This window comes from Wyeomyia smithii, chromosome 1, assembly GCF_029784165.1.
Source record: "Wyeomyia smithii strain HCP4-BCI-WySm-NY-G18 chromosome 1, ASM2978416v1, whole genome shotgun sequence".
Taxonomy (NCBI): domain Eukaryota; kingdom Metazoa; phylum Arthropoda; class Insecta; order Diptera; family Culicidae; genus Wyeomyia; species Wyeomyia smithii.
The window spans coordinates 23,324,890-23,345,406 of NC_073694.1; the positions used below are offsets into that span (position 1 = coordinate 23,324,890).

At 39.3% G+C, this 20,517-nt stretch overlaps 1 protein-coding gene across 1 annotated transcript; it reads left to right on the forward strand.

Moving 5' to 3' along the window:
* The first annotated feature begins 408 nt into the window (after nucleotides 1-408).
* On the forward strand, nucleotides 409-19,633 carry LOC129716640 (uncharacterized protein K02A2.6-like). The gene is made up of 4 exons (XM_055666477.1): nucleotides 409-1,075; nucleotides 1,312-1,560; nucleotides 1,666-3,713; nucleotides 19,490-19,633. Exons 1-4 carry the CDS (start codon nucleotides 409-411, stop codon nucleotides 19,631-19,633), a joined length of 3,108 nt encoding a protein of 1,035 aa, XP_055522452.1.
* The last annotated feature ends 884 nt before the right edge of the window (nucleotides 19,634-20,517 follow it).

Below are 20,517 nucleotides of genomic sequence, written 5' to 3' on the forward strand. Positions count from 1 at the left end.
ATTTCAGTTTCTCAACATTGAATGTTTTTCTTTTTTTTTAAATGGACCAAATTTTAGTATTTGAATTTTTCTATTTTTAATTCCTTTTTTTTAGCTTTTTATATTTATCTTTCTCCCTTGGTTAACATTTGACACCTATTTTTCATCCCGAAAAAGTTTCTATTCATTCAATTTATCCAATTATTCTTAATTTTATATTTCCCTGTTATACCTTACGTTGTATTTACATTGACCATTAAAATGTTACCACCTTTTGAGAAGTAAAATGTTGCTACTTTTTTGTATACTCTCTTGAAAAAAGATAACTGTAAAATTACCGAGTAATAAGAGATTACCGAGTAAGTATATTAATGTTTAAACTACCGAAATTCTGCCTCTTGGCCATCGATCAACAGTTGTCGACCGAGGATGTTAAATGCGAACCGTGAAGAAGCCGCTGGTGATGAAAATCCAGCGAATGCTGCTGTTGCTACTGCGCCGGTTGCGATGCAATCGTCGTTTACAATCGATCCGTTTGACCGTCATCGTATGACGTGGTCACGATGGGTTGAACGTTTGGAAGGTGCTTTCGTTTTGTTTGGCGTCCATCAAGAAACCAAACTCTACATGCTGCTGCACTTCATGGGAGGTGAAACATACGACGTTGTGTGTGACAAACTTGCTCCTGAGAAACCACAGAGGAAAACGTATGCTGAAATAGTACGTGTTCTTGAGGCTCATTTTAATCCGGAACCGTTGGAGATTTTAGAAAATTTTCGCTTCAAGAGTCGTAAGCAAGGAGAGGACCGTCCGGAGGAAACAATAGACGAATACTTGATAGCATTGCGGAAATTGGCTATCACCTGCAATTTCGGAGAGTACCTGAATACTGCTCTGCGTAACCAACTTGTTTTCGGATTGAAGGACAGAACTATACAGTCCAGATTGCTAGAAGTACAAAACCTTACTTTGGAGCGGGCGCGGGAAATTGCCGTGTCGATGGAACTTTCGTCAAAAGGGGGCCGAGAGATTCAATCGAGACAAGGAAAACCAGAAATCAACCTGGTAGAACAAAAAAAGTTTAATGCTGCGAAAAGTAAGTTAACCCATACAAATAAAAATGTAAATAAAGATAAATCCGGATCAGGAAAAAAGGAGAGTGCTTCCGTTGCGGAAACCCCTAACATTTTGCGAATAAATGCCCGCACATTCAAACTATGTGCAATTACTGCAAACTGAAAGGCCATTTGCAGAAGGTGTGTCTGAAAGCAAAAAAAGAAAAAAGTACAAAGTCAGAAACACATTTACTAGAGGAAAATAATCCTGTTGCAGGCTGTAATTCGAACGATATCGTCACACTGGAAGAAATTTGCAAGTTAGAGGAAACCAGTAGAACAACTGTCTCTAAATTTCACTTAGACATGAAGGTGAATAATGTTACTGTTCGTTTCGAAGTGGATACCGGTGCTCCAGTTACGATTATCAGTACGGAAGATAAGAAAAAAATCTTTCCTGAAGCGAATCTGTTGCCGTCTGATCTTGAGTTGGTGAGCTATTGTAATAGTCGTATCAACGTTAAAGGTATGCTAAAAGTTGAAGCCGAATATCGAGGAAAATTATTTTTGTTGCCATTATATGTATCAAATATACGAAAACAACCGTTGTTAGGCCGACAATGGATTACAGGGATGAAAATTGATCTTAACGATGTAGCGTTCGTTTGTGTTCATACATTGGACAGTACTTCTGCTAATACCCTAACGAAAATTACTCCAGTTAATATTAGATTATTGGTGGAAAAGTATGCTAACATTTATGACAAATCTATTGGAAAAATTGAAGGTTTGCAAGCAAAATTGAGTTTGAAACCAAATGCAAGGCCAGTGTACATAGAAGCGCGTCAAGTTCCATTTTCTTTGAGAGATGCTGTTGAGAAGGAACTCGACATACTTGTCCAGAACGGGGTGTTGGAGAAAGTGAACCACAGTAGATGGGCTACACCGATTGTCCCAATTTTGAAGTCCAACAATAGAGTAAGATTATGCGGTGATTATAAAGTAACGGTGAATCCTAACCTGGAAATTGACGACCATCCAGTACCGACGATAGAAGAACTTTTCGCTAACGTTGCAGGAGGAGAAAAGTTCACCAAAATCGATTTAACTCAAGCCTATCTACAATTAGAGGTTGAGGAGGGTGATCGTGAAGTACTAACACTAAGTACGCACAAAGGTTTGTACCGACCAACACGTTTGATGTATGGTATTGCATCTGCGCCTGCTATTTGGCAGAGATTAATGGAGCAAGTGTTGAACGGGATTCCGGGAGTTACAGTTTTCTTGGATGATATTCGTGTCACGGGACCAAATGATTTAATTCATCTGCAACGACTAGAAGATGTACTAAAACGGCTAAGTTCATACAATATGCGAATTAATTTGGAGAAATGTCAGTTTTTCGAAAACGCGATCGAATACTGTGGATATTTGATTGACAAAGTTGGCATTCACAAAGTCCCGGGAAAAATCGACGCTGTTCAAAACATGCCTATACCGAAAAACAAAGATCAAGTTCGTTCTTTCGTAGGTTTAGTGAATTACTACGGAAGGTTTTTCCCGAACCTGAGTACAACGTTGTATCCGCTTAACAATCTCCTGAAAAATACTGTTCCTTTCGTATGGTCGAAGGAATGCGATGAGGCATTTAACAAAATTAAGTGTGAAATGCAGTCGGAGAAGATTTTAGCACACTACGATTCTACATTACCACTAGTACTTGCTACGGATGCATCACCATATGGAGTCGGTGCAGTGCTTAGTCATGTATTTTCAGATGGTTCAGAGCGACCAATCCAATACGCTTCCCAAACACTTAACGCTACGCAACAAGCATATAAACAAATTGACCGAGAAGCCTATGCAATAATCTTCGGAGTTCGCAAATTTTACCAATACCTCTACGGCAAGAAGTTCACTCTTGTCACGGACAATGAACCGCTAAAGCAAATATTTTCTGATACCAAAGGACTCCCGAAGATGTCCGCCCTTATAATGCAGCACTATGCAACATTTTTACAATCTTTCAATTTCAAGATCCAATTTCGTCCTACAAACCAGCACGCAAACGCTGACGCATTTTCAAGATTGCCTTTGAAGAATAGTACGCCCGATGCAACTGTTGAGGAAACAGACTATGTGGAGGTAAATATCATAGAAACACTGCCGTTAACTGTTGCTGAACTTGCGAAAGCTACTGCAATGGATACTACTGTTAAGACACTAGTGCAAGGGTTGCAGAATGGTAAATCCGTGGAGCCTAAAGATCGTTTTGGTGTTGACCAAGTGGAGTTTACTCTGCAGAAAGGTTGTGTCATGCGGGGAATCAGAGTATACGTTCCTCCGAGCTTGCGAGACAAAGTGTTGAATGAACTACATTCAACTCATTTTGGAATTACTAGATTGAAGACTCTTGCTCGTGGTTACGTTTGGTGGGAAAGAATAGATAAAAACATTGAGGACGTGGTGCGAAATTGTAGTTTGTGTCAGTCAACTCGAGCTGAGCCGTCCAAAGTACCAACGCATTGTTGGGAGACACCTGCGAAGCCGTTTGAACGAGTACACGTTGACTTTGCTGGACCGTTTATGAATGTTTACTTTATCGTGTTCGTTGATGCCTACACAAAGTGGCCAGAAGTGCGAATCCTGAATAACATAACAACTAACACAACGATCCAGGTGTGTCGTGAATATTTTTGTACATATGGAATTCCTTCTGTGCTCGTATCTGATCACGGTGTGCAGTTCACATCGGAACAGTTTCAAAGATTTTTGCGAATGAACGGTGTTTATCATAAAATGGGCGCACCGTATCACCCTGCGACGAATGGGCAAGCAGAGAGGTTCGATCGCCGTCGATGATGCTTTACAACCGTCAAATCCGTTCGCGATTGGATATCATGATTCCTGAAGCTGCGAATGCTGCCAAAACGGAACAGAGGAAGTGTCGTGATCTTCAAGAGGGGGCGAGAGTTGCTGCGAGAGATTATTTAGATAAAGCAAAGTGGAAGTTCGGAAAAATTCTGAACAAATTGGGTGAGTTGCATTATGAGATACTACTGGATAATGGAAGGATTTGGAAGCGCCACATAGATCAGCTGCGAAAAGTTGGTTCAAACTTGGTAACTGACAAATCTGTACCTGTCACCAGAGTACTTTGAAGATCCTGAACCGCTTAGTGCTCCCGATCAGACATTTGTTGACCCCACCCCTGCGGTGCCTATACCAACCAATTCACAGCAGAGACCTGCGATATCAACAGCCCCGATTAAGATTGAAGGTAGGCAAGATTCTGTTATACCCGTTTCGGTATCTGCGAGATGCTCCGAAGACCAGTCTATCCAGGAGACATATCAGTCGCCGAGAAAATCTGGAAGAGTTATTCGGCCACCGAGGAAGTTGGACCTATGAAGAAGATTTCGCAAGGAGGGAAGAGCTGTTATACCTTACGTTGTATTTACATTGACCATTAAAATGTTACCACCTTTTGAGAAGTAAAATGTTGCTACCTTTTAGTATACTCTCTTGAAAAAAAGATAACTGTAAAATTACCGAGTAATAAATTGGACGCCATTTGTAGAGCACAAATTAAATACAGTTTTGCCAAGTATATTAATGTTTAAACTACCGAAATACTGCCTCTTGGCCATCGATACAACATTCCCTTAAATTGTTTTTCTCCAAGTTGTACTATCCATTCTGTTTTAATCTTTGCCTTTCTCCTAGAAAGGTATAGCAATCACTGGAAAAACCAAAGGTAAGTGCTCCAAAGGGTCGAAACTCGTATATCAATCGACTTAGTTTGACGAGCTGAGCATTTTCTGTATGTGTGTGTGTAACGCTCGCCCAATCTCACTCGATTTTCTCAGAGATGGCTGGACCGATCTTCATGAAATTAATTGCAAATGAGAGGTCTATATGCCCCATAAGACCCTATTGAATTTTAATGCAATCGGATCTTTAGTTTATAGGTTATGTTCAAAAATGTGAAAAACAGGAAACATCAATATCTCAGAAACTACTCAACCGATTTTAACTACTACGAGCTACTTTAAAAACCCTTAAATTTTGAGTTTCATGAAGATTGAACGTGTGGTTCAGAAGTTATTTAAAGAAACGTGTTCTGGAGAGTGTTTAATCTCACTCAGAGATGTTTCTCAGAGATGGCTGAACCGATTTCCACAGAATCAGTGTCATTTGGAAGGTCTAATTACCCCATAAGACCCTATTGATTTTTTTGCAATCGGATCATTACTTTGCTTGTTATGTTTAAAAATGTGAAATCTAGCTATGAAAAGAAACATATTCCGAAGAATACATAAACTCACTCACTTTCCTCAGAGATGGCTGAACCGATTTTCACGAAATCAGTGTCAAATGAAAGATCTAGCTGACACATAACACCCTATTGAATTTTACTGTAATCAAACTGTAACTTCGTCTGTAATGTACCGAATTGTGAAAATCACGAAACTTCATTATCTCAGAAAGTACACAACCGATTTGATCAATAGTATTATCAGATGAACGGGCTAGTTAAGGGTTAACTGATGAATTATGATTTAACACGTGGTTTCAAAGTTTGGCTGTCCTATACGTTCCCATTTCATTTGATTATAATCGAACTAAGCAACCGTTATGTATTAAATTGTTAATAAAACAAGAAATTCTATTATCTCAAAGATTATACGACTTATTTGAACATAACTAGTGTCATACGAACGAGTCATCTCTCAAACTTACAAATAACAAACTTCATAACAATTTGATATGTGGCTCAAAAGTTATGGAAAGAAAAGAAATTCAAAGGCTATTTAAAACTATACCTGCTTTGATTGATATATGTGGTCGCATAATTTAAATGTGGTATCGTACCATTTGAATGTTTCCGGTAGCGCTCGTGATTGAATTGTTCGAAATTAAGATTACAACTATTACAACATCATTATTTTAGAACCCAAAAAGTGAATACAAATTTATTGGATTGTAGCGTTCCTGTAAATCTATTTTTACAAATAATAAGTTTGAATGAGAAAGGCAGGGTCTGACCACTAGGTGAATTAATTTAGGTTTTTCGTTTCATCTTAAGTATTAGTCCTTTGCAGAGCTGCGAAATTTCGAAACCACAAAATGAAAATCACACAACAGCAATTTCATTCTCTCAATTTGAAACTCATTCTCTTAATTTGAAACTCAATATTGAGTGTCACCCGTTTCAACTCTCAATAAAAATTATGTCAGTGAAAAAAATAATATTGGACAAGAAAATGTTGAAATTATTTGATCTGAGCCGATCTATTGCATAAAGTCGATGAAATAGATAAGCATCTAGGGTATAACTGCTTCTAGTGGAGCACTTAGTAGTGTAGCTGCATATTTTGCAAGAATAAGTGTAAATATCTCAACTGAATTAAGTATTTCATTATGTAAAAACATGAAGTAACATGTTCCTATAGTTCCTTATAATAAAAGAAATAAATCATCGCTGCAGTTTCCTTTAATGGGCCACCGTTTCCTAATTTGGACCACAAAAGTTTCCTAATTTGGGCCAGGTCTACTTGAATAATTTTCTAATTCACTGTATAACAGGTAGTTGTGAACAATTGCACCATGCCGCAGATTGCTTCCAATTATTCCAAGGACCATCCATGTGGCTGTTTTTACTCGCTTCGTAGTCAATCCTCCAAAGTAATTCTGAATATTTCGTACGAGCCTTGAAAGACGAGGATTTTTTGAGATGAATCTTGCAACTGTAGACTGCCGCTGCCGCCTTTTCGAAATGGGGAATCCTTTACAAAGCAGCTGGTTTTCCTTTTTGGTGGTTCTCCTGACCACTTCCTGCTTGCACGGAAAATTACGGTGGATCGTGGAAGCTTCTCTAATCGAAACACCACTTTTTATTGCTTGGAGACACTCAGTAACAGCTGCTTCAGTATATTTTTTTTCACAATTTTTTGGCGTTTTTCGCATTTTAGCTGCAACTTGTTACAATAACACGATCGTAACACATCTATGGTAACCAGTGCTGAGAATATTCGCTGTCATGATATTCAAAAGCAGCGATTGATAATCATACTACCCATGCGACCGTTGATATTCATGATACCAAACAACCGATGAACACCGACAAGATAAACTTCAACACTCGTGTTGATATTTTAATCGTCAAAAAAGAAAATTATATCAAAATAGTGAAATTCAAAATTACCTTAATTCGACCATTTATACTGTACTGGGCAGTGTACAGCGTCTGAACAGATTTGCACTACTTGGATTGATAATCACCGAAGCTTCTTTGAGTATCATTACGAGGCCTTTGATATTCATTCCACAGTTCTGCCACTGAACATGAGAAACGATATTCATGCATCGTCGCAATGAACATAGGTTACTGAGTTGCATCAGAGAATAAATGTGCTGACACTGAGATTAATTCAATTCATCTACTCATGAATAAACTTTGATATTCTAAGGCATTGATGGTAACTATGATTCGCTGTGTTACTTCGATGTAAATAAAAGTTTAGGTACTCAGCGACACAGCGTGCTGATCGCTCTGATGTCGAAATAAGGAAAAGAGTACTCTTTTTACCATAAATTGGACCACTTATTTTTTTTTCAATTTTTAAGTGTTTTTCTAGTGAAATTCATTGCTTATCTTTTAAAGACACTATTATTCTACCCGTTCATCAAAAATCTGGTAATTTTCGCTCGGAAAGTGTGATGTCAGTTCAGTTTTTGGTAAAACCGATTCTTAACGATTCGTTACCGAACCATGGCAAATCAGGTAGCTGTTATTAAAAGACATTTTTTACAGCTTCAATTGAGAATATTATAGTAAACGTCAGTTGCAACATTGCTGGTGAAGAACATTATTGACATTGTCAAAGAACCTATCAAAATAATTATTTACTTAAGTCAACTTAAGTATATTTATCATGTGTCATTTGGTAAAAGGTGTTCAGGTGGTCCACTAAGTGGAAGTGGAACACATAAGCATGGCTAGAACAACAGAGCGCTGGTGAAATCGCAGTAATCAGTGTTACCACTGTCAACTGATTGAAGTTGGGAGTAACTTCATTTTCAGCTCGTTCGTGCTGAAATTGATATTCACAGTTTTTAACTTCGACTGATATTCTGTTGCTGACAGTTCATGGGTTTACCTTTACACGTACTGACGAAACTACGCATGCAGCATCAATCATATTAACCCATGAGTCAGCAGAAAAAAAATTGACAGCTCTAACCGTGATGCCGAGAACAGTGATGCTACTCCGTTCAGAAGTGTGCGCGTTCAAAGAACGGTACCCCGTCGCGTCGAAAAAAGACATCGTGCGGCAGTTCTTGGACACCGGATACGCCCGTTCCGGCATCTACAACAGCTTGACACTATTAGGCAACAATCAGAGGATTGAAAAAAGCCCGGTTTTGGACGGCCGACAACCCTGAGCGACAAAAAAGCTCCGAAGGATGCTGAAGAGGAAGACCGAGGGAAAAGTGGCTACATCGCTGCGTACGCTTGTCCAGGAGGTCGATGCAACCGGCCAAACAGTGAAAAAGTACCTAGCGAACATGAACATACATGTTCACAAGTCTCGGAGCTGCAGGCAATGAAGCAGCGGCAGTGTCTGAATAAGATGGTCAAGTCGATTTTCTTGGCAAATCACGACTTAGCGGTGGTGATGGATGACGAGACCTGTCTCACCCTGCATAGAAGAAAAGTAGGGCACTTCGTATTTTACCTCCCCCACGAAGAAAGTGAGCACCGAGGTGAAGTTTATTCCATACACCAAGTTCCCTAAGAAGGTGCTGCTGTGGCTGACAACCAGCGGGAAAGGGGGGGATGTCAAAGTTGCTCTTCTTTCGCTCCGGACTGGCCGTGAACGGGAAAATTTATAGTACGAGCTGCCTGCCGCAAGTTGCGTCGTTCATCAACGAATACCAAAAGGCCGAAGACGCGGTGCCGGCTCTGGCATCGGCCCACTACTCGAAGCGATCGTTGGAGGAGATGAAACTGCTGAATATCAATGTGGTACCCAAGTTGGCGGACCCGCCCAACGTCCCCAAGTTGCGTCCCATCGAGGATTTCTGGCCAAGCCTGAAGCGTAAGATCTACTCCAACAATTTTGTCGCGAAAACTGAGGAGGAATTGGCAAATATAACGACGAAAGAATTAAAAAACACGCCTTCACGCATGTTTTCGTCCGCCATGGCGAATGTTCCGGTTAACTGCCGGAAGGCCGCACGCAAGGACGTTAATTTTTTTTCGCGAGGAAGCTAACATGATTAACTTACATGGGAAATTTTTCAAACTCAATTATCTGTCTTAGTTATTTTTTTATCACCATCCGAAAAAGTCCATTTTTTTAACGCAACCGTTATTACGCTATATTTAGCAAACACATGTTTTCTGTGCTATTAATAAAAGGAATTTATACAATGAATTATGTTTGACACATAATCACATAATTCATAGCTTCGATGTTTTTTTTCGAAGTCATGTAAGCAAGCTTTTAAAAAAATTGCCACAAACCGAGCAAACATTTCACGCTGCTAAGCGAAGCGCTCGCTCGCATTGCCGCCATCGCTGCCATCGTTTATCAATAAATCAACCAAGTAATTGATTAATTTCAGCAATTCGAACAGTGCCCAAGCAGGTAAGGAATTCAAACACACTTAAACACAGACGGGGGAAAAAATTGCACTATTTGAGCACTAGCTAAGCACGTACGTTAATCGCCAACCATCGGACGGCGTTTAATTAGCTGCGTCGATTTCGTTGGCTAAACCGAAAATTGGTGCATAAATCACGACAAAAATTGGAACGATTTTATTTGCTTTCTTCAGAAGTATAGAATTAACGCCAATGCAGAGACCCACTTTTTTGTAAATGTTTGTCTAAAGGCTCACGCAAGTGCGCGAGCGTGCTGCGATGCGTACAAGTTTTGCGTGTGTGTATATCTATTAGTAAAGTACACCGGTTCAATTATTGTTGCGGGGCTCAGTCAGTCTGTGGCCGCCCTTAAGCGGTTGTTTGTTTGTTTATTTGCGATATTGGTAAAATGTGTGTTAAGTTGGTTGTTCGCTTCAGTTCACCTCTGGAGGTTTCATCATGTTACACCTGTTCACAGTACCCTATAACATACGTTAACCGGTGCTGTCAATCTGCCGATGGCGGGCTCCCAGACATTGATCCTATGTTAGTCTGCATGTAATACATTTGAAGCGCAATTGAACAATGTTTTTTCAACATAAAAACAACATTATTAGCCTATGTTTGCTGATAAACTATTCATGGGAAGCCACAACTTTCACGTAATTGCCATTTATTTTTTTCAAAAAATTCAGAAATACCACAGATTATAGCTATTGCACTCCCATGAGAGTGATATTAAACCAGAACTCCACACACAGAACTTCTACATTACCTAATGAACATTGTAGTTTAAATAAGGATACTGAAGAAAACTTCCATATTTCATATATTTTACATACATTACGTACATAAAAGTCTCAGACCTTACATTTCTCTAACAGTCAGACCAACAGAAAAAAAAACCATCTATAACACAACACAACCGTCACCATAGGTCAACGCGAAACGTGCGTCGCATGTGGCAACATCGAATAATTCAGGGTCAAAATACGGTGCCCTGCACGATGTGCATCGCTAAACGGTCACGATTAGCATTGAATTGGGTGTCTTCTTCGGCCCGAAAAATGGTCCCCGCGGAGCCTACCGTCGTCGGCTACTAAATACATTACTATTATACCTACCGATACTGCGCCGTATTAAGGCAATTTAGTCCAACAATGACATTTTAGCACGGCATGCCCGGAGTGTTAAACTTGGCATTCCGTTCCCACCGGGGGCCTCCGTACTTGCGCGTCGGATTGCGCGTGTGGGAAAAAAAACCCGGCCAGTCCATAGGCCGTTTGGAACAAATTTGACCATTGCTCGGTAAGGTTATAACGAAATCGCCGCAAAGTCAACAATGCACCGCCTGCTACCTTTCTTAGCCTACTGCCAGTTAGTCAGTCAGTCAGCGCACAGACAAAGTGTCAAATCTAGTTTATTCTACTGCTACCGAGGGGCTTGCGACAGTTCGCTCCCACGGAAAATCTGTTTACAATGGCCAGGAACCGCAGAGATAAGTAATCGCGGAACGCACCTCGCGCGCGGTGTGATCTTCCCCGGGCAACGGAACAAGCGGAGCTCGGAATTGAATACATGAATGTGAGCTTTGGCAATGCGTCATGAAAGCCAAACAGAGCAAATTGTAATGTTTGCTGTTTAAAAATCTAGATTTCTAATCATTTTATCGCCCTAAAGTTGGGACACGATAGAAGCGAGATTGAGAGATAGCTGTTTTATCTGTTGAAATACATGTTAAATATAACTTAAAATGTCAAGTAAGCGAGATGGCCTTCAATAGAAATTTAAAAACTAAAATGAACGTATTTTTTTGATTGTTTGATTGTATTTGCAGTAAAAACTTTACTTTTCGAGTATAAACAATCTATTAAAGCATCTCCAGCAGTGGTCGATTTTTGGAACAATTTTATACGTCAGTTTCAAAATTTTTTAGTTTAGATCTGGTATGAAACAAAACTTACAACAAATGTGTAGCAGTGCATTTGAGTTTGTTCTTAAAAAAGAACAAAACAACGATTTGGACCACCGCTGAAGATGCCCTGAAAATCAGTCACTCACGGTCGCTAGAGATGCAGAGTAAACTCAGTCTCTGGCAACAACGATTGAAACACTTTCTTCTTTCCCTCCCTAATCAACCATAAGGACGTAGTCCGTTATCGGTGAATTAACTCCGAACTAGCCATCTCACGGTGGATCTTAGTGCCACTTCACTAATTCAGAACCATCACGGTGGATGGCTAATTCGGAGTTAATTCACCTGAAGCACTGTTGTCTGTATTTCCGGAAAAGTCCTTTATCATGTCTTCAAAATCGTTACGAGGTGTGCTTAAACCGCTTAAACAAACCGCCGACTTGTGTGTGTGTGGAATGGTAAGCAATAAAGCAAGCACAGACGTAACGCCTAGGATTTTTATGTACATACTAGGTGAATTTACCCGGCCTTGCTGGTGTAAAAATTTCTGCTTTTTCAATAATTTTCTATATCTTTATATATTTTTTACCAACCTATCATTTCAAATATTTCTTTCTATTTTAGTTAAAAACTCATTTTTATACCATAATTTTCGTTTCTCCATCAGAAGAGCTAAAATAAATAATCTTGCAGGTGAGCCAACCTTCGAGCAAACGAAAAATATTTGACCACAGAAAAAACACGGCAATCTTAAATCTACTCCACATTGTTTAATGGTTTGCCCCTGTGACTTGTTTATAGTAATAGATAATAGTAATAGAGACCAAAGAAATTAATAACAATGAACTCAAATTTCACTGAAATAAACAATAAATTCGCGACTACGAAGCTCGAAGAGATTTGAAAGGCTGCTCACACTTACGTAAACACTCACATAGATTGTCAGAGTAAGCGTGTTGACAAAAGCAAAGCTTGAATTTGAATGAAATTTGGACTTGTTGGTTGTTTTTTTTTTTTTAAATAACTATTTGAACATATTATGTCACACTGTTGATGCTAATAACAAATCTTGTAGAACACAGGTATTGAATGAATGAACCATAAACATATGTGTCGATTTTTACATCGCTATACAAGATTGAAATATATAATCGTTTCACAAGATGCCAAAAAAATCTCAAAATGTACCCTTACGGAAAAACGTAGTCCTACGTCAAAAAATGTACAGGGGGAGGCGGTGTCATAAAGCTACATTATTGTCTGCAACTTTGTAACGAAATGCTACGATAGGTAGGGGCTGTTAAAACTACCTGAAAATGCTACGTCATTTATGCATGCCCCTTAATATGGGACATTGAAATCCTTAGCTGTTTTGGTTATAATTTTCAACTGACGGTTAGCCTTAGTAAAGACAGCAGATCGATGACTGACAAAGGAGGCTGCGAATTTCGATGAAACGTCGTTACAAGCATTTAGGAATACTGACAATCAGTTTATAACGATGGCACCATTCTACAAACATATCCAACAAGTGTTGTAAACGATCACAATCTTCTAAGCATTTCACGACGAACTATAGTTTTGGGCCAAACAAAATACCGACATCATTTGAAAATATTGTAAAAAGCAACGGCCTCAAGTTGCTTCCTTGAGGTACACCATTAATGTTAATAAACGGAGTTGAGATACACGCTCCCGATTTCACACGAAGTAATCGATCACGTCGATCACGTTCACTTGGCATTTCGCTTCCAGTTGTGTAAATCAAGTATGCGTGAATTCCAACAAACACGTGATAACTGAACGTCCAGGTATAAAATCATGCTGGTTTTTAGAAATACAACATTTTGCTCCATCGAATTGGACATTGGATTGACAGTAATTTCGAACAATTTTGATGCTGTCGAGAGGCTTGTGATTCCACAGTAGTTCTGGATATTACTTTCATCATCACTGTTGAACACAGGAATGATGGATTCCGGATTTTCAGAAATTTATGCTGCTCGAAACGTTTTATCATTTTCTCGCTATATCTTATGTTTCTTGGCGGCTGTTGTGTTTCTGTTTAGGATTGTGTTCAACACTTTTGTACTGACTTCAGTGCCCTCTTTCAAATAAAAAAAATCATAAAGTTTCTTGGACTTTTAACCATATTTTCTAGTTTTTTATTTTCATTTTAACTTATTTTTCTTAATTTTTTTATTTATATATTTTTTTTGCCTTTTTTTTTGCCATTTGATGGAAAAAGTATACTCTCTTCGTGTGCTTTTTAGTATAATTTGAGTTGTACTTTTTTCAGTCTTTTGCACATTATTCAATATTTTTTTTTGAACCTATTATACATTTTGATTATTTGTTTGCTACTGTTTTGCTCTTTTACGGAGCCATTTCTTTTGTGTTTTGACTTTTTCTTCAACCTTTTAAATTGATTATATTCTATGTATTTCAAAAGCGTTTTGATATTTTGTTTGTACTACTGTTTGCCTTTTCGTTTTTGCTAATACTTTTAGTACCCTTTCAAGATATCCGTGTTAATTTTTCTGATTTTTCGTTATGTCTCGAGTGTGTTCTTTTTTGTTGTTTACAGTTTCGCGTGACTTGAGAGTCTTTTACATAACAATTTTTGCACCTTTGTCTGTGCATTTTTCCGTTTTCTCGTGTCTTGTTTGTACCATTTCTGTAATCTTTCGTGGTGTTTGAACCCGTTTTAAAAAGTTCTAAAAATGTCAATAAATCTTGAAGTATCTCAGTGTTTTCTGAAAGTGCATTTTAAATGCTTGCTTCTATTTTCAGCTCATTCCTATTTGTATATTTAATACTGTTTGAAGGACGAATGACCGTTTGGGATTGAAGTCCCTTTAAAAGAAATCAATCAATCAATCAATTGATACTGTTTAAGGAATTCTATTTATTCTTTCAGAATTAAAATTCAATTTAACTTTTCATTTTTACTTGCTAAAAAATCTTCAATTTGCATATTTTATCTTTCTTCCTTTTTTCGTTTCGTTTTTTGCGGTTTTTTTTGTGAATATTCTTTTTCGAGAAAACATTTTTCATTACTTTATTTGAACTGATTTCTGTCTTTTCGTGTTTCCCGGTACCAGCTGTTTTGAATTTATTTTCCATTACTTCTGAGACGTTTTTTGCACCTTTCCGTTTCGTGGCTTGTTGTTTTTCTGTTGTTTTGTTCAATGTTGTACGTGTTGTTTCGTTCGTGTATTGGTTTGTTCATTGCAGTGCGTTTGTAGTTCATACATTTCTATTACATTTTTATGTCGTGTTTGTATTGGCTCGTGCTTTTTCTGTGTTGTTTTTGTCATTAAAGTCTGGAACGCGCGAAAATTGGCCGACTTCAAATTGGTGCAGGGTAAGTTAACCTATAATGGACCACAAATAATGCGAAAACTCGGGAGATTTTCAGGAAAATTCCATCGGGAAACATCTTATCCATCCAATCACAAACATTTATAAATTTCGATTGATGTTAAAAGAAATGGAGTTAATCTGGTGGTCCTCCATTTATTAATAACATAAGGGGGTTCACTATATGTTAATTTCAGGCGCTAGAAGTGGCTGTCAGATCACATATAAAGCGAGCGTATCAAGAACCGCCGCTATGCTGAACCAACCAATGGTTCCTTGACGTTTCTTTTCACGCGAGTAGGGGAGACTGGTAACCGTGGTTACATGTTCATATTTCCGAGTTTGTTTACATATTTATGTTTCGGGTTCTTTCGCTAATTTTGTTGCGACTTTTTATCGAATATACCGCTATTGTAACACTTATCGTGTGATGTTGTGAAAGATTAAGTGCATTATTCCGTCCTGTGATAGTAACATGCATTTTGCATGGAGTAAAGGTGGAGTTTCAACACACAGGTGAATAGTACATCTTGTATCACATGTAAGCCTTACTAATAGATTGACATTTAAGATTTCCAACTGATCACAAAACAAATTGTCGTTGGTGTCGAATTCTCTCCATATCCGGACTGTCAAATCTGCCTGCTGCTGGGAGCAAAACAAGCGCAAGGATTTGTTCTCGCTACTTCTGCGAACAAGATTTTTATTTAGTGAACGACAAGCGTTAGTTATTGCCGAGTGCAGTTTCGAGTTTGATGATTGCAGGCATCACCGAGTTGGATGTGCCCGACGACGAAGACATCACCGGTTCGAATACCGGTAATATTTTTTTTGTTACCGTATCCAAATCTCAATTTAAAGTTAATTTAATTTAATAATATTCTAGAATTTCCAACATCACAATAGAGGGTCAATCTCCCTTAATAATGTAATCAAACGACGCCATATTGTGTTACGGTAAAATCACTTGTCTTTAGGCCCCTGGTTAATTTACTCTATTTCTGGTAAATCGCATTTATAATCCCAGAAATGCTGCATTTGGAATTTGAGTGTATATACAGTAAAGTTACTGTACATTTTACTAGTCTGGCGGAGTAGATTCGGGAACCAATTTAAGTTGTTATAACGGGAACCAGTCAACGGAGATTCTATACGACTGGTTCCCGAAATAACAGTTTAAATTGGTTCCCGAATCCACTTCGCCAGACTGTAAATATAGGGACTGTAATATATAGTGGTTACTATCTCCCCAAATCGCATACCAGTCCCACCTGCATTTCTGTCGTTCTTCTAGAAAAGTTATGGTAAATGTCTGTCTCATCATATTATGTCGAATATATGGGAATGAACCACGCTCAACAGCTGAAATAACTAAAGGAAGAAAAATACCTTAACGCGCTGTTTTGTCAACATGATGGAAATGAAGCTGGGACTGATATGCGATTATGGGCAGTTATAGTCTATGATGAGTTTTCATCGTTTGCTCTCTACTTTAAAAAATGACGTTTAAGCAAAAAAAGCAGCGTGACAAAATGATGCTCGCGCAGCAAGAGAACCTGACGTTCTTGGTCTTGCACGCCCGCCAAGTTGACAAAAGAACTGGTTGTGGCCAAATCGACCGTGGCAAACACTTTAAAAGTGTTTGGGAAGCGTTTGTCGACTACCAGGAAACCTAGAAGCGGCGGCAATCGTGATCCGGAAGTGGCAGCGACATTTTCGAAACCTTGTTTGTTCCGACTCGCCCATAATTTTTCAGTACAGATTTAATATAGAACTCCGAATCCGGGTGTAGAATCCGTGTTAAGTACGAAACCTCGGACGCAAATTATCACGTAAATTCTGAAACACGCGAGAAATTTGCGTGATAAGCTGATATATTCTACATTTCCTTTGTGTCTAAGAATGGGTTGCCGCTAAACATTAATTCTGTGTCGAATGTTTTCATAATGCGCCTTTTTGTAGTCGCAGACTTCCTTCCTATTCTAGTCGGTGGTCCCTGGTGTTCATGTATAAATAAAGAATATTCAAATGCCGTGTGAAATGTTTCATTTTTACACAATGGATGTAATCTTTTAGCCATTACCCTAAATATTCGTAAGCAGTCTCGAGCATAAAATAAACTGCAATACACTAAAGTCGCTTTTTACGCGGGGGATACGTGCCGCATAAAAAAACCGCGTAAATTCCGGAATCCGCGTAAAAAAACCGCGTAAACTCCGGAATCCGCGTAAAAAAACCATCGTTAATTTTGCATTCCAAGTGAAGAGAAACCGAAATCCGTGCAAAAAAATCACAGGAGGGTTGTGTGCAAAGCCACGACCGCAAAGTTGAAGTAGAATATTTTTACAAGACAACCCGTCTGCTTGCATGTCAGTCATTTTGCAATCGGATTTGTTTCGTGCCGCTTGTTATGCACAGTATCAACCAATCGTAATAAACATCAGACTGCTGTGCAATTGCAACAGCATCAAACCTCAGTTGCAGTTTATTAATAACCATTAATTATGCTCTTCCAAATACATTTAGTAGCCTTGAAAAAGGCCGATTGCTGCAATTACAATTTTCATTCAATTTTTGCATAAATGCTTCATGGTCAGATATACCCGCTGCAACTGCTACGCTATTCGTAGCCAAGCCACAGCTGTGGCCGCTATACGCTGCCATTGGTATCCGCTGTCCCTGCATCAGCTGGCCCAGCTGCTATCGATGCTGAGATTCGCTGCAACTAGTGCGCTATTCATTGCTACGCCACAGTTGTGGCCGCTATACGCTATCGCTGGTATCCACTGCAATGCTACTGCTGCTGCTAAGGGATGACTGCTGTTGTCGCTGTCTAGAACTATTATGAGCGGATTCGGCTGAAACAGGCTTTTATATAGGCCAAATAGCATGTTTTCAATTGCAAGGTATATGATTCTGTCGACCGTGCTTGGGAAGCAATCATATAAGGACCAATCAGAGGTCGAATTTTTCGTTTTGACAAGGCTTGACTATTTTCAATAGTACAATAGTTTGAAGTATAAAATTACAATTATCTTCATTTGGGAAGAATCTTAGAAGATTTTCCAATCTATTGCTGCAAGAACGAAGGAAATCCATCGAATACTAACCGATTTATTAGTATTTGAAATTGGAATATTTTCCACTTTTTTTGGTTTTAGATTTTCATTATACATCCCTATGTAGCCAAACTTCCTGAGAGAAGTATTCTACTTAAAAAAACCGCGTATATTCCGGAATCCGCGTGAAAAAAACCGCGTAAATTCCGGAGTCCGCGTAAAAAAACGCGTAAATTCCGGAATCCGAGTAAAAAAAGCCGCGTAAAAAGCGATCTTAGTGTATTTAATTGTCCCCTAGCGACAAGGAGCCAAATATAGTCATTATCCGAGTCCTAAATGAAGTCAGCATGGCGTTGATTAAAGTCTCCATTTAAATTTGGCAGGAAGTTGCGGTAAAATATGATTAGCGATTTGGACACAGTCTGGTTGACGCGACGGTTGGATACGGCTTTGCATGTGGTTCAATTGTCTACAGTTGATTAATATTTCAGTCACATTGTTGTTGAATGAAGAAATAAATTGTGGAAAGCTGATCTGTTGATGAAATATTTAAATTTTAAATTATCCAGTTTCATTTATTTTGGGCCACTCTTAAAGCGCCCCATATATCAATCTGCAACGTAACAAACTTGAGAGGATGATTGGAAAATAACATATCTGTATGCCGTGTCGAAACTCAATTTAAAATTCTCTAATTGAATTAAATAATTTCGAATCAGACTCACTGTAGGGGATGCGAATGCTTGATGTGCTGAAATTGCTTTTCCATCGATTAAATTGCGCTCTGACGCGAGTGCAGACGAAAATTTCACCGCTTTGTTCTGTTGATGGATTGTTTTTTGTTGTTGTTATTTTTTGCCACAATTTTCGACGATAACGCACGCGTTTTGTAACTGCATTTGCCGATTGGACACCACCGATTCATCCAGAGTGTGTTTCGCGCCTCTCATACGATTATGTCACGCGGCCGGCCGGTGTTCGACTTTTGCCGAATGATTCACAATACCTCGTACCGTACCAATCTGACTGAAAAGTTAGCCTCTATTCATTGTTGGTTAGTGCATTTTGGTTGCGATTTTCCCATTAGCAATTTATGCCGAACCGAGCCAAACTTGGAGCACAGCATTTGCACTTCAGAATGGCGAAAATGGAGTGTTATAGTGTACTTTTCTTTGCAATTCGAAAGCTATGATTGTTCCGAACCTGCCTAATCTATGAGACCCTTTTCACAGTTAATATCTACTACCAATGATTCTTGTAGAAAGCGTGAATTCAAACGAAATCATCATCAAAATGAGGCATCTAGAAAAAAAAGCCAAACTGACATAAACAGTAGTAAAACAACTTGGTTCGATAAACTTGTTATGGCAACAATTATATCTCACCATTTTTCCATCTAAAGTGCACCGGAATTATACCTGTAAGGTAACAATAGTCGACGTTTTTGACGCTCGACCTGCACAAGCACAACCAGTGTGACTGCAAAGACAAAAAGGAATCACTCGAGTATTTCGGAGAGCGCAAACATCATCACAATCCAACCGACACGATGCGGAGGCATCCGATCCGAACGCTACTGTCATTCATGTCTCCAACTGCAGCGCAGTGAGTGTCAGCAGCCTGGCTGTCACGCACTCTACAGGCAGTCAATCGCAATTGAACGTAACTCAGTTCAAATTGGGATGGTCCGTAACCGAGTAACCAAGCGCAACTAATTTGAGCAAAAATAACCCCTCGTGGAAACTACTGACTAGAAAGGTGTAAACGTTGTGCGTTCGCCTACGGCTATGTGTGTGTGTGTGTTTGTGTGCTCTCAGTAGGCCACCGTTGCGCTGCAATGGTCACGGCAACTTGGACTCCTTTGATGTCATTTCCAATCCCGTTCGGAGAACTCAAACGTGACCAACATGCTGGTAGGCTCAAATCGTAATGACAAGTATTTCAATTATGCAATTCCGAATCACCCGACGCCTCCGACGAATTCGGAACTGAACTGTTTGTGCGTCTCCCAGCCCCAGCCGGCCATGAGGCGGGAAAATCGATGGTTTTGAGGTTAGATCATTTCGAGATGCGATTGGATACTGATTATGAATGAATCGACGACGCGTGCGAGAGGGTACCACACTGTTAACCCAGAGACCTGCCCAGAGACCAGAGCACTGCAATCGGGCACAAAGGCGGAGCAAAAAGCAAACCCACAAAGTGTTGCGACACCGTTTGCTCGGGCTGGACGTAATTGGCTGGGACACCCTGCTGGGTGTTTAGGAAAATCACACGCCGACACTTGCGTCATGTCACTTTCAATCGGGGTAATTATCGAAATCGATGCACTGGAAGAAAGCCTCCCGCGATGCCAAGTTGACAAGTTTCAGTTACGTCACGTAGGATTTCACTGCTATTCTATCACTCAAGGTGACGGTTCTAAACGTTGTATCTTTTCAGTACCACTACTCAGTTACACCACACTGTGTTGTAATTTGCAAAATAATAAAC

What these genes read in the sequence shown, in the direction of transcription:
- LOC129716640 (XM_055666477.1), top strand. Translation starts at nt 409, where the DNA reads ATGTTAAATGCGAACCGTGAAGAAGCCGCTGGTGATGAAAATCCAGCG. An exon ending in AAAGTTTAATGCTGCGAAAA is followed by an intron (nt 1,076 to 1,311) that starts GTAAGTTAACCC and finishes ATCCTGTTGCAG; the next exon opens with GCTGTAATTCGAACGATATC. An exon ending in TAGTCGTATCAACGTTAAAG is followed by an intron (nt 1,561 to 1,665) that starts GTATGCTAAAAG and finishes AATGGATTACAG; the next exon opens with GGATGAAAATTGATCTTAAC.